This window comes from Bos taurus, chromosome 22 (genome assembly GCF_002263795.3).
Source record: "Bos taurus isolate L1 Dominette 01449 registration number 42190680 breed Hereford chromosome 22, ARS-UCD2.0, whole genome shotgun sequence".
NCBI lineage: Eukaryota > Metazoa > Chordata > Mammalia > Artiodactyla > Bovidae > Bos > Bos taurus.
Window position 1 is genome coordinate 50,285,038 of NC_037349.1, and position 15,107 is coordinate 50,300,144.

Genomic DNA, 15,107 nt, shown 5'->3' on the forward strand with positions numbered 1-15,107 from the left:
ACCCCATGAATTGCAGCACACCAGGCCTCCCTGTCCATCACTAACTCCCGGAGTTCACTCAGACTCACGTCCATCGAGTCAGTGATGCCATCCAGCCATCTCATCCCTTCTCCTCCTGGCCCCAATCCCTCCCAGCATCAGAGTCTTTTCCAATGAATCAACTCTTCGCACGAGGAGGCCAAAGTACTGGAGTTTCAGCTTTAGCATCATTATGCTAACAATGATTTTGATGACTACACTATGAAATGTTGGAGTGAAGAGTATTGGTCTTCTTTCTACTATTTTTGTACCCCCTTTAAAGTCTGCGATTATTCCAAAATGAAAAGTCTTGAAAATAAAACATGCTTAAACAGCCTCCTACTACTAGACTATATGGAGACATGTCCATTTCATTCATTAAAAGGCATATACCATCTAGTCCAGGGTCGTACACATAGAAGTGCTCAGTATTTGCCACCCTAACCAAAGCTAAAATGAGTTGCTTCTGATATATCCAATGTGACTCCAGATAGACCAACAGTTTTCATAGCATGGTATGTCCCATTTACAATAAAATGGTATTAAAATAAAATACATACAGTACATGAATCTTTTGAGTCTCTATAACTACTTCGACATGCTGGCTCCAGGTAGAAGGCTCCGGGAAACCTTTCAAAATACAGTCAAGGGAAAAGTTGATCCAAAGACTTCTAATATTTAATACACTATAACCAAGAGCTATGAAAATCAGCACTCACATTTTAAATTTTCCCTGGAAAAATGACAGTGAAATACAATCTGTTTAAGGAATTCTCAACTTTCTGGTTATTTGAGTAGTAATTGCTGCTTTTTGGTCTAATGCCAACTAGCATACAGTCCCTCTTTGTGTATCAGGCATCCAAATGCCAGCTCTCCTACCATATAACCCTGCAATCCTACTCCTGGGCATATATCTGGAGAAAAACATAATCTGAAAGGATATATGCACCCCAATGTTCATCATAGCCCTGTTTACAATAGGCAATACACAGAAGCAACCTACATGTCCATTGACAGAGGAATGAATAAAGAAGATGTGGTACATACACACATCTGGAATAGTGTGTGTAATGGGATATTACTCAGCCATTAAAAAGAATGAAATAATGCCATTTGCAGCAACATGGATGGACCACAAGAGTCTCCTACCAAGTGAAGTAAGTTAGAGAAGGAAAGTATCATATGATATCCCTTATATGTGGAATCTAAAAAGAAATGATACAAATGAACTTGCTTACAAAACTGACTCACAGACTTAGAAAAATTAGCTTATGGCTCCCAGAAGGGAAGGGATAGTTAGGGAGTTTGGGAAGGTCATGTACATACTGCTATATTCAAAATGGATAACCAATAAAGACCTACTGTATAGCACATGGAACTTGGTTCAATGTTATGTGCCAATGTGGATGGGAGGGGAGTCTGGGGGAGAATGAATACATGTATGTGTATGGCTGAGTCCCTTCGCTGTTCACCTGAAACTACCACAACATTGTTAATCAGCTGTACCTCAAAACAAAATAAAAAGCTTGGAGTTTGGAAAAAAAAAAAATGCCAGCTCTCTCATGGGGGAAAACATTTGTTCTTTTTGTATTGTTTTTAAAGACCTTCAAAAACCTTACAGTGTGCAGGAGTGCAAGATTTGAATCTGGCCCTATTTCCCATCCTCCAAATCTAAACCCCAAGCTCAGTCCTGCCCAGCAGCGAACCCTCTTGGAAGCACAGACAATATATCTTAAGCCCTTATCACCTTACAAAGCAACCACTCAACCCACCAAAACTACATATTACTCTCTCCAACCAAAGAGTACCTCCAACCACCAAGTTAGGGAGTGTGATAGGGAGGTTAAATTCAGTGATGCCTCTTCAAGAGAAAAGTGTAAATCACTCAGTTGTGACTCTTTGCAACCCTATAGACTGCAGCCCGCCAGGCTCTTCTGTTCATGGAATTCTCCAGTTAAGAACAGTGGAGTGGGTTGCCATGCCCTTCTCCAGGGGATCTTCCCGACCCAGGGGATTGAACCTGGGTCTCTGGCATTGTGGACGGATTCTTTACCATCTGAGCCACCAGGGAAACATTCAAAAATCTCTGCATTCAAATTTGGTAAAATGTTAACATTTGAGGAATCTGGGTACAAAGCACACAGGAATTCTTCATATTATTTTTGCAACTTATCTTTAAGTCTGAAATAATTTTATTTCTAATTTAAATGTATCCCTGAATAGGAATCTTAATGATTATGGTTGCATGACTTGGTAAATTTATTAAAAATTACTGAATTATACATTTAAAATGGATGAATTTTATGATACTTAAATTACGAAAATAATAATTTTTTTCCTTCAAAGAAAAAAAAGGACCTCTGTATTCCTCTGGTACTAGAGGTCAAAGACGACAGCCACAGTGTCAATATTGCCAAAAGGAAGCCTCTGAGAAAGATATATATATATATACAGGGAGGGCATAGCCTCACCAGTGATTTGGCCTTCTCTACCCCCACACCTCAATTTTGAGCTTTGGTTAACAATTCCAGGAAACGAAGAAAGATCCACATTGGTACCTACAAAGCATCTAGTTAAAGGAATATCACCTTAAAAAAAAAATTTCCAAATGGCCTTTTGGGGTTTTTTTTTTTTTACATGGCTTGCGGGATCTTAGTTCCTGGACCAGGGAACGAACTCGCATCCTCGGCAGTGAAAAATGCCAAGTCCTAACCACTGGACCACCAAGAAATTCCCTTTCCCTTTATTTCTGTGTGGATACTAAAAAAGAAAGCCCACTTGACTGTATTGAGCAACTACTGTGCACAAGCCTAACAGCCACTTCAAATGTGGCTTGTTACCAACTGAATCCATCACCTTTCAGACTTTAAGTTTAAATGTTCTTCTATGGTATGTAGATACCATTAACAAAGAAATTCTTCATACATTTTAAGATCAAAGTTTTAAATCTCTAGCTTTCAGACAAACTGACACACTACTTTTTTTGGGGGGGTGGGTAAGTGAATCTGTATTTTATTTTAGACCTGGATTCATTTCTATCGGGCTGGGAGCCTGAACTAATTTCCAAGCAAATTTTAAAGACTTTTTTAAAAACTTCATACGCCATAAAATTCACTCTTTCATAGGACCTTGTACAATTCAACGAGTTTTAGTATATTCACAAGGTTGGTCAACCATCACCACCATCTAATACTAGAACCCTTTTACCACCTCAAAAAGAGACCCCATTACCCATTAGCAGTCACTCACTCTTCCCTCTTGCTTTCCCCCTCTTTAAGTGCCTGGTAACCAATTATCACTATGCCAAAGCCTTTGACTGTGTGGATCACTATAAACTGTGGAAAATTCTGAAAGAGATGGGAATACTAGACCATCTGACCTGCCTCTTGAGAAACCTATATGCAGGTCAGAGAGCAACAGTTAAAACTGGCCATGGAACAACAGACTGGTTCCAAATAGGAAAAGGAGTACGTCAAGGCTGTATATTGTCACCCTGCTTATTTAACTTATATGCAGAGTACATCATGAGAAACGCTGGGCTGGAAGAAGGACAAGCTGGAATCAAGATTGCCAGGAGAAATATCAATAACCTCAGATATGCAGACAACACAACCCTTATGGCAGAAAGTGAAGAGAAACTAAAAAGCTTCTTGATGAAAGTGAAAGAGAAGAGTGAAAAAGTTGGCTTAAACCTCAACATTCAGAAAACTAACATCATGGCATCCGGTCCCATCACTTCATGGCAAATAGATGGGGAAACAGTGGAAACAGTGTCAGACTTTATTTTTCTGTGCTCCAAAATCACTGCAAATGGTGATCGCAGCCACGAAATTAAAAGACGCTTACTCCTTGGAAGGAAAGTTATGACCAACCTAGATAGCATATTCAAAAGCAGAGACATCACTTTGCCAACAAAGGTCCATCTAGTCAAGGCTATGGTTTTTCCAGTAGTCATGTATGGATGTGAGAGTTGGACTGTGAAGAAAGCTGAGCGCGGAAGAACTGATGCTTTTGAACTGTGGTGTTGGAGAAGACTCTTGAGAGTCCCTTGGACTGCAAGGAGATCCAACCAGTCAATCCTAAAGGAGATCAGTCCTGCGTGTTCACTGGAAGGACTGATGCTGAAGCTGAAACTCCAATACTTTGGCCACCTCATGCGAAGAGTTGACTTATTGGAAAAGACCCTGATGCTGGGAAGGATTGGGGGCAGGAGGAGAAGGGGACGACAGAGGATGAGATGGCTGAATGGCATCACTGACTCGATGGACATGAGTTTGTGTAGGCTCCGGGAGTTGGTGACGGACAGGGAGGCCTGGCATGCTGCGATGATTCATGGTGTTGCAAAGACTCGGACACGACTGAGTGATCGAACTAAACCAATTATCTACTTTCCATGATAACACTTCTTTTTCTTCTTTATATTTTCCTTTGGAAACAGCATTTATACAGACAAAATACAAATTTCATTTGGTCATAGATTCTAGTAAAATAAAATTAGTATACAAAATTAGCACCACTAATGTCACCATATGAGATTAAAGATAATTATTAACTTGGATGTTTATCCATGACTACCAAAGTCACATCAATACTCTTAACAAGAAACGTGTATATATTATATATAATACATATTAAATAGGTACATATTTATGTATCTAGCTCACATACAAATGAGCGAGATGGTAGAATGACAACATCTGAACCCTTAGCCCTGTGGAGAATGAGACACAAAGATGCATAATAACCTCCAAGGTCAACTTGAGTGAAGAAGACACCTAATAAACATTTGATGCCAGCTGCAGCCTAAGTGAGTCAGTCCTATGCAAAACTACCAGCATTGCTAGATTCAGAAATAAGGCTTTCCACTGTGGGATGCTGGGATGGCCATGGTCCTCTGCCCTCACATGCCTGTGCACTTGTCCCTCAGATGCTGTCATGACAGGTGCTACCCAGCTTCTTTTACTTTCAGTCCAGACACCCAAGTTTCACGGAAGAGACACTGGACAACAGCACCGCACGAACTGGCTGTCAATGAACTGGCTGCCACTCAAAGCAATGCTACTTTTTAGGCATCTCTGAGTCCCAGGAGGTGGATTAGCAGCCAAGAGAAAGCCAGGCAACCAAGTACAGTTCAGTGTTATAGAATCACTCTGTACTACTGAATATGTACCAGGTGCTTCACATACATTACATGTTGAAATCTCACAACAGCTCTGAGGTAGGTACTGTGATTATTCCTCCATTTTATGGACAAGGAAAACAAAACAGCTAGGAAGTGATGAAGCTGGAATCTTAAACCTATCTGTGCTCCTAACACTATGCTGTCTGGAGGTTTACAAAGTCATAAACCAAAGCTGTAACCAAGACCACAGACAGTCTGTGCCTCTGTGCAATCCCTGAACTACGTAATTAGAATTATACATATTCTGCTTTTTTTTTTCAGTAACTGTCTTCAATCAAGTTCCAAAATTAGCACTTTGCACAATCTCATTTTTATAAAAAAGTCAAACATCAACTAAAATTACAAGCTGAATGAAATAGGACAACGTCAAAGTACAAGGTTAAAACATACATGCACATTTCCAATTTAGAACAAATCAGGAACTAAATTACTTCAATTCACAGAAATGAACCATGAAATATGTATAACAAAAATAATTATAAACTTCCTCATAGGAGATACATTAGAAATTCCCCTTAAAACTGCCAAATGATAAGTGTTTACTTCTCAAATTCAAGAACACTAAATTGAATCCAATTTAGAGCACCTTTTACAATAATTGAAGAAAGTCTGAGATATGGCAACGCCAGGGGCTAGTTATAAGAGTTTAGGGTTTTAAAGTCACAGGCTAGATTTCCATTGTGGTCTAACTTTACTTCATGCTCCACGGAAGGTACGTTTCTTGCCCTTTCTCTCGAGAGAACTGGTGATCTGAACATTGAGGCAGTAGAAACTCTTAGAGAGACCTGGAAGCAATATGCTGAAAATCAGTCCCAGTCAACAGGCTAAAGAAGAAGCATTGCTGATGTAAAAACAATCCCCTGGGCACTGCCCCCAAATCCTTTTTTAACCATATATGCCATGAAGCCAAGACTGGAGTTGCTGCAACTTCAGGACTTTCTTGTTCCAGTCAGATGAGAAGCTGTCGTGTTAATAACAAATAAACACTCAATGTTCACGCATGCCAGGCTCAGTTCTAACCACCTTACAGGCATTAACTCATTCAATCCCTAGAAGGATGAGAGGACACTAAGACACAGAGATGTTGTGTTAGGCCACTTGCCCAAGTTACACAGTAGAAGGTGACAAGAGCTGGGAAACAACCCCAAGCAGTCTGCCTCCGTGTATTTACCCACTGAGCAGGTCAGATGGAGAAGAGTCCATGTATTTAACTACTACGATATATTGCTTGGTGCCCAGCCAAGACTCAAATTACTGGACAGATAACCAAACTGCATAATCAGATCACCAATCCTTAAAATCATTTTTGATTTTCCTGAATACCCCAACTCTTCAAAGAGGGAGAATCTTCAATAATTGTCAATTTACAAAAGAATGACATGACTCAAGCCACAAGTTATACAGCTGAGTTCTGGCCAGAATGCCACATTCTTTTCAGTGAAATAGTTTTAGCATGAGGGTTTAGGCAACATCACAGCCTTGCAGGAATTTATAAAGACTCTTATTTTTTTGTTACCTGGAAAGCACACAATTTAAGTATTAAAATGTTTCATACAATATTGCTACCAACCTAAAGAAGATTTTAAAAAAAACTGGGTTTTTGCTCATTTTTTCCATCATGGTCTCAGAACAGTCTTCCCATCCCCCAAAACTAAGCTTTTCCCATTCATCTCATTTCAGGGAACAGATTCCACTTAAGATTTGGCTTCCTTCACATACCTTCAGAAATACCCTGGCTATTCTGGTATCTACAAAAGCTCAAACTCTCTTAAGTTTGTTGACACAAAAAAACACTCATAAAACTTCATGTATTCTACAGCCTTCATCCCATGTATGAGCATAAGCCAGCGTCTTAAGGAATTTTCATGTTAGATGATAACAGCATTCTTTTCCTTGCACTTTATAAAATCAGGCTGATACTGTCATGTAGCCAAGTCATCTCTGGCTAAAGAAGGCCACTGATGCTAGGAAAGTTGAGTAAAAACTCCAGAAATAACTTCTCCCAGAGCCCTGTAAGGGCATTTTAGTGACTTGTTGGTTGAACAGAAATAGTCAACAAACATCAACCTGCAAATTTGAGAGAATAAAATGCTGCAGACCAAATGACAACGGTTTAAGAGCGCAAGTATAACTGGGCAACCACTGACACAGATATTCTACCACAACGCTTCTTACTCACCTCCCCAGGTCCCAGTGCAATGGCACACACAGGAGGTAACAGTAACCCTCAATCCCCAGGGACCTGGACAATAAAGAAAGCCAAGGGCATATGATACTGCTAGAAATACCTTTCCCGGGGGGGATGGTATAAAATGCTCTGCTCCTCAGTGTTTGCTGGCTTTCCAGTTCTCCTACACAGAGATGGTAGGAGTTGACAGAACTCTGCGGGAAGTTATTTTCTAGACAGATGGCTGTTGGCTAAGAGCTGCCCTGATAAGTCCCCTTGGCCACCATGCTCAGTATTGCTGCAGAGCATCCTGTTAGTTTGACGTTTCCATTAAGGCACTGGGAAAGAGCTGGAGCGGCCTCAGTCATCATCCTGAACCTCATTACGTACACATACCCAACAATACCTGAGAAAGCAAGCTAGCAGAAGGCTTCTTTATCCCCTTCCCCCAGACCTGTAAGTATCAGTCTATGAAAAATAAGACACTTCACACTGAGTCAGATAGCAAAGAGTTATAAAAAATTCAATCCAAATCATCTCATAGAAACCTCCTCAGAAACACACATACAGACTACTCAGAGGTGCCCTGAAGATAGTGACTCAGAATCCATACTGATTTGGTCTATAAACAAAACTTGGAAGGAAGGAGAAGAGATGAATAGACATCTTTCACAAACACTTCCTCCTAACCCTAAGGACTTCTTCCCCCACATTCTTATGGCTCTCATAAGATTTTGAACTGCTATGTCACTGGGAGCTTAATCCACATCTATTACCTTAAAGAATATCCATATATGAAATTTTTTTCCCAAAATATGGTTGGAAATTATTTGACATGAAGAAGAGGAAGAGGAGGATGAGACGACAGTCTAGTTGCAAATGCTTACTAGATACCAGACACTATGGTTAAGTATTCTGTATACATTATTCACCAAGAGTCACTACTCAAATGCCAAGTTATTCTTCAAGTTTCCCTAACCACTTCATCTAAAACTGCCCTCATATGCATTCTCTTAATACCCTGCTTCAGTATCTTTATAGCATTTAGCACTATCATATATTATTTTAAATTTGTCTACTTGTGCATGCTCTGACTTCTATAACTAAAACAGAAGTTATTTGTGTCTTGTTTACTGCAGCGTTTCCAGCATCCAGAAAGGTACTTGCTACACAGCAGGTACTCATGAACTCAAGATTTCATTGAATCTGCTCCAGAGTCCCCTGAGGTACAAGTAACAGAGGGAACTGAAGCCAAGGGAGATTAAGCAATTTGCCAGAGACAACCCAGCTAGGAAGTAACATTATCTGACCACAGAAGCTACACTCTTCTTTTTCTTATCGAAATGATTTGTACACATCTGAATCATGGTGAAATGAAAATGAAAGTCACTCAGTCATGTCTGACTCTTTGCAACCCCATGGACTATACAGTCCATGGGATTCTCTAGGCCAGAATACTGGAGTAGGTAGCCTTTCCCATCTCCAGGGGATATTCCCAACCCAGGGATCAAGCCCAGGTCTCCCACATTGCAAGCGGATTCTTTACCAACTGAGCTATCAGGGAAGCCCTGAGTTGTGGTAAAGGTTATTTAAAAAAAGATACTGATCGTATCATGAAGTCTAAGCAGTTCAGTGAGAAGACTCTACTACATGGCAGTATTAGCAGGGTGACCTCTGCCCATGACTAGGGGAGAATAAAAATCTAGGAAATGGGATCATCTGGATAAGAACATCAGTTCAGTTCATTTCAGTTCGGTCGCTCAGTCGTGTCCGACTCTTTGCAACCCCATGAATCACAGCACACCAGGCCTCCTTGTCCATCACCAACTCCCGGAGTTCACTCAAACTCATGTCCATTGAGTCGGTGATGCCATCCAGCCATCTCATCCTCTGTCGTCCCCTTCTCCTCCTGCCCCCACTCCCTCCCAGCATCAGGCTCTTTTCCAATGAGTCAACTCTTCGCATCAGATGGCCAAAGTATTGGAGTTTCAGCTTCAACATCACTCCTTCCAATGATCACCCAGGACTGATCTCCTTGCAGTCCAAGGGACTCTCAACAGTCTTCTCCAACACCACAGTTCAAAAGCATCAGTTCTTCCGCGCTCAGCTTTCTTCACAGTCCAACTCTTACATCCATACATGACTACTGGAAAAACCATAGCCTTGACTAGACGGACCTTTGTCGGCAAAGTAATATCTCTGCTTTTCAATATGTTATCTAGGTTGGTCATAACTTTCCTGCTAAGGAGTAAGCGTCTTTTAATTTCCTGGCTGCAATCACCATCTGCAGTGATTTTGGAGCCCCCAAAAACAAAGTCTGACACTGTTTCCACTGTTTCCCTATCTATTTCCCATGAAGTGATGGGACCAGATGCCATAATCTTAGTTTTCTGAATGTTGAGCTTTAAGCCAACTTTTTCACTCTCCACTTTCACTTTCATCAAGAGGCTTTTGAGTTCCTCTTCACTTTCTGCCATAAGCGTGGTATCATCGGCGTATCTGAGGTTATTGATATTTCTCCTGGCAATCTTGATTCCAGCTTGTGCTTCTTCCAGCCCAGCATTTCTCATGATGTACTCTGCATATAAGTTAAATAAGCAGGGTGACAATATACAGCCTTGACGTACTCCTTTTCCTATTTGGAACCAGTCTGTTGTTCCATGGTCAGTTTTAACTGCTGCTTCCTGACCTGCATGTAGGTTTCTCAAGAGGCAGGTCAGATGGTCTAGTATTCCCATCTCTTTCAGAATTTTTCCACAGTTTATAGTGATCCACACAGTCAAAGGCTTTGGCATAATGAATAAAGCAGAAATAGATGTTTTTCTGGAACTCTCTTGCTTTTTCGATGCTCGTCCAAGGTAAGGAGCAGCAGCTGTGCTTTGCTGGAGCAGCCATGAAGAGATACCCCACGTCCAAGGTAAGAGAAACCCTAGTAAGACGGTAGGTGTTGTGAGAGGCATCAGAGGGCAGACGCACAAACCATAATCACAGGATAAGAACATAGCAATGTCTTATTAAGAAATAACTCTAGTGAACACTGAAAATGTTACCAGGCAGAAATTTGGAGTTTGTCTGAGAGGACACTCTGCTGCTGCTGCTGCTGCTGCGTCACTTCAGTCGTGTCCGACTCTGTGTGACCCCATAGACAGCAGCCAACCAGGCTTCCCGTCCCTGGGATTCTCCAGGCAAGAACACTGGAGTGGGTTGCCATTTCCTTCTCCAATGCATGAAAGTGAAAAGTGAAAGTGAAGTCGCTCAGTCATGTCCGACTCTAGCAACCCTATGAACTGCAGCCCACCAGGCTCCTCCGTCCATGGGATTCTCCAGGCAAAAGTACTGCAGTGGGGTGCCATTGCCTCTATGCAATTCATAAATACTATATAATCTCGGTCATCTTTCTTAGTCTGAGATTATAAGCTCTTAGAAGACAGAGCCTATCTCTTACTTATTCTCCTGCACAGAGTAATGTATGGTACCCTAAGCGTGAGGATGGCTACCCATCAAAACAATCTATTTCATTTAAAAAATTCTGGCCTTGCTCTTGTTTTATTCTGGTGTACCATTCACTGGGCAAGGGTCATTAATGCAGGATCTAGGAGTTCTAACAGTGTTCAAAGAATGTGTAAGAAGGGTGGGGGGAGAGATGTCTATAGGCCTCACCCACTTGACACAGCTTATGTAAATGAACATTTTTCCAGATGTGGCTCTAACAGAAATCCAGCATAAGGATAATCCTTATTTTTAAAGAAGCCTACCCTAGTTTTACATGACATCACTCTTTAGGAGGCTGGATACTTTAGATAGATAGGATTTTGGGTAGGGATAGAGGGAAGAGGCAGTTAAGACACAATATTGTTATTTTTTCAGATTAATCAGCTATGATAAAAAGCAACACCCCTCTAAGAGAAACACACAGTTGGGAGAATGGCACAAAAGAAATGGCAACTGCTATGGCTTGCCAGTTCTGTTTCTACCACTCACAGTATTTAGCACAGTGGTAAAGGATTTAAAAGTTACTCACTGATAGAAACAAAATACTTATGGGTTCTCAAATTAGCACAGATTGTTAGAATGGAATCAACCGTAAGTATACAGACTAGAACTTTTATTCTTCTCTCCAAATATTGGCAGGTAGCATTTTCTGGCACATAATTAGCATCTGTTAAATGACTAGCTCAATGATGGACACTGAACAAATCAAACAAGAACTCTGTCAAGGGGATACAGCCTTAATCCACTTATTGTCTAAGGATCTAGAAGTATTTACATCACTAACAACAGGAACAGATACATCAGGTTTCTTCTAATTACTTCTTGATCCCAAAAGATTTAGTTATGTCATCCTCATTGACATAAGGGGAGAATATGGTCAAAGAAGGGAAAAAGTGAAGTGTAATGAGCCATGCTGAATGGAACAAAGCTGATGAGAGGGCATTAGGCTATGAAAGAGGAAGAGTTCTCATGCAATACTAGTACGCCCTGGCAGAGCCTTCTTTTAAGATTCTGGGTACATTGCAATCACAGTGTTAAGCACAGGCAGTGGGTATGTAAAAATCAAATTATATCACTAAGCTTCTTTCTCCCACTTCACAGATGGAGGAACTAAGACATCACAATGAAAACAACTTTCCCAAGGAAATATGACGACAAGAAGAATTCTACCCATTTCATATTCCCCCCCAAAACTATCAAGCAGGGTTCAGTTAAAGACCCAGATGATAGTCCTATGTGGCAAGCTAAATACATCTAGGTGTTTCAAACATAAGGTAAGTACAGATTTCAATTCACCAGCTCAAACTATAATGCAGCTAGGAACTCGAGTACGGAACTCCAATTTGTAAAGAACAATGATGAATGCAGAAGACCCTACAATCAACCGGTCTCTTCTCCCCAGCGGCCCTCTTGCAAAAGAAGCACATGCAGGCAGGACCTGACTGCCACAGGACTTGCCATTGGTAGTCTTCACCCGAGGTCTGGGTACAAGTACTGACCTAAAATTCCTGTGCCAGGAAGTTCCTTGAGATCACAGACAGGCAAGGATCGTTTTTTTGCATCTGGATCCCAAGCTCAGTCACACTCTGAAGGGAAGAACTCCAGACCTGTCATTTTTTTCCACCTACTGTCTTTGGAAAATGATCCAATGACAACTGAATGCGTTTCTAAAATACACTCTGTGCCCATTAAATTTACTAGAGAAACTTCCTCAGCCTCTTTTAAAGTTTCTCTTGGTTGGAATGTGGAATGCTCTAAGTATAGATTTCTGGTACCTTTCCAAAGTTTGATCATTTGAAGCCCTCCCTCCCAACTCATGAAAAATATATCCTTTCAGCATCATTTGACCGAAGTATAAAGCAACCTGGTTGGCCTCCATGCATCCGATGGCATCTTCCAAGAGTGAAAACTCCACGCAGACATAGCCATAGTCGTAACCTGGGGACAGCATTTAAATACAGACGGGAGTGGTGTTAGTGCCTTGAAAACACAAAAGACACACTTAAATCCCCTGTTTCCGAACCCCTTAAACACAAGCCCTCCCAATGGCCCCTCCCTCCCAAGCAGAAAAAAGTACTGCTACCCCAAACAGAAAAAAAGTACTGAAGGAAAAGTCTGGATGTTTCTGGATTTAGAGAGTCATTCCAAAATGGCCTTTTCTATTAACCAAGAAGATCCTCTGCCCTCTTTAGCACTGATGATCTGGTGAGGGTATCCCAGAATTGGGTAATCCCACAGAAAGTTCAAAGGGGGACCCGAAACATTGTAACCACAGGCTGAGTCTTCTGGAAAAACAAAGTCAATAAGAATAGGAAAGTATCTGGAAAAAAAAAACAATGTATCCCAAAACAGGAAGGAGAAGCAATTATCCAAAAGCTATGCTAATAGTCACCACTTTTCAAGCAGAAACCACCTTCAAAGACTGAAGTGCTGACAGACTGAGGCAACTATTCTGTTTGGACACCACAGGAAGCTTCTGGTTGGCAGGGGACAGACCATATCAGGTCGTCTTTTTTTTTTTCCTTGTTTCAACTCAAGTCATAAACCAGCTAAAATCTTTATGAAAGGAAGAAGGTGTAAAAGCATAAATAAGTACAAACAGCTGGGTCCAAAATTGTGCTTATGCACAAAGCTCAGGTAGGCTGGGGAGAGACAGGAGTTGTTAGTAATCAATACATGTTAAAGAATCAAACATACCATCAGACTACAAGACTCTTCACCTTTTTCCTGAAAACAGTCATCGTGGACACTCATGACCCATGAAACAGGAAGTCATGGGATTTACAAATCGATACACTCTAATACTAACCCATCCTATAATTTCTTTGATACTGCCACCATATGACTACAATACGCCTGTTAATGCAATGCTCCTCAAATGGCTTCCATACTTCCTCCACTGCCTCACAGGATAAAGAAGCTCATCTTTAGGAGTGACACTGTGCAGATGGAACAGCAAGAAAAAGACGTGATATGTTCAGATGAGAAATAAAACTCAGGGAAAGAGAAACCACGTGAAACCTAGGTCAATTCTGAGCACAAAGTATATATAATAATAGGAAACTGGTATCATTGGATCAAGGTAATAAAGGCCACACACACACACACACACAAAGCCAATAAAACTAGGGCAAGAGAAAATAGAACTTAAAAACAGGCCAAATTTGGTGAAATGGATTGGATTCCTTGTCACAAGAAATGAATAGCCTGAAATGTTTTATTATGACAGCAAAGCTGTGACTTTAGGTTTGTTAAATACTTCAAGTTCATTACAAAATGTTACAATGGTGCAATTTGATTCTTGCTTTGCATTTGGGGAAATAACCAGGAAGAAAAGAAAGCTACTAGAAATCTCAGCACCACCATCCATGGACAGAGACTTTCTACCTGTATTTTACAGCTTTGACCAACACAAACTAGAACTCCTAAAATCTCTATTTAAACTTACCACAACAAAATCAGTTTCCTCTGATTAGTAACTATTTGAATAGATGAAACTAAGTTAAAAAGAAACAGTATATGCATTTGTCTATATCCTATTCTAACAGCAGAAATTGTTTTGTTATGTAATTCCTTTCAAGTGGACTTTCTTAAATTCAGTGACCATCTCACACATAAAACACTCTGCTTTTTATAAAGGGCTCTGAATGTTCTTGGGAAACACTGCAGAATAGAAGCAACTAAGGTGCGTTTTCTCATGAAGTTATCTACTGTAAACATTCAAATGCATGTCCACAATCAGAAAGGGGCAGCCGTGGAACAAGCATTCTCTCAAGTGTGTTGATTACCTCAACAGAACATTATCAAAAGAGTATCCACGTGTGTGGAAAGCAAACCCTCTTCATAGCTACCAAAATGAAAAACACAGAGAACGGACACCAAATTGGTCTAGTCCTGAGTCTCCTTTCTGTTCTTAAAAAAGTAACTACAGTGGCCCAGAGGAGCACACAGAATCTGTGTATAGAAAAAGAAAGGGTTCATGACAACATTCACAGTTTGCTCAAGGACAGACTTTGATAATAATGTCACTGGAAGGAAAAGATAGTCTAGAGGAGACATAAGGGATATCTAATAGCACCTCTATACAATCCTGAGATACTCCATGTTGACAATGTACTTTAGATATAGTATTAAATTCACAAGTCCAACACTCAAATTCCTCTGCCTGAAACTTGGCTGTTAGACAAAAACAGAAATTTAGTTTAGGGAATTTCCTGGTAGTCCAGTGGTTAAGATTCAGCACTCTTA

At 40.6% G+C, this 15,107-nt stretch overlaps 1 protein-coding gene across 6 annotated transcripts in view; it reads right to left on the bottom strand.

Annotated features, from left to right (window-relative positions):
* Positions 1–15,107, bottom strand: part of RBM6 (RNA binding motif protein 6) — an 89,479-nt gene that overhangs the window by 38,405 nt on the left and 35,967 nt on the right. For 5 of the 6 annotated variants that reach the window (XM_002697034.6, XM_015459644.3, XM_010817854.3 and 2 more), the window contains one exon: positions 12,724–12,797. The exons of the other annotated variant lie outside the window; for it this stretch is intronic. In XM_002697034.6, the coding sequence (XP_002697080.2) occupies positions 12,724–12,797 (74 nt within the window). Of the gene's footprint in view, positions 1–12,723; positions 12,798–15,107 lie in introns of those variants that run through there. 6 annotated transcript variants of the gene reach the window in all.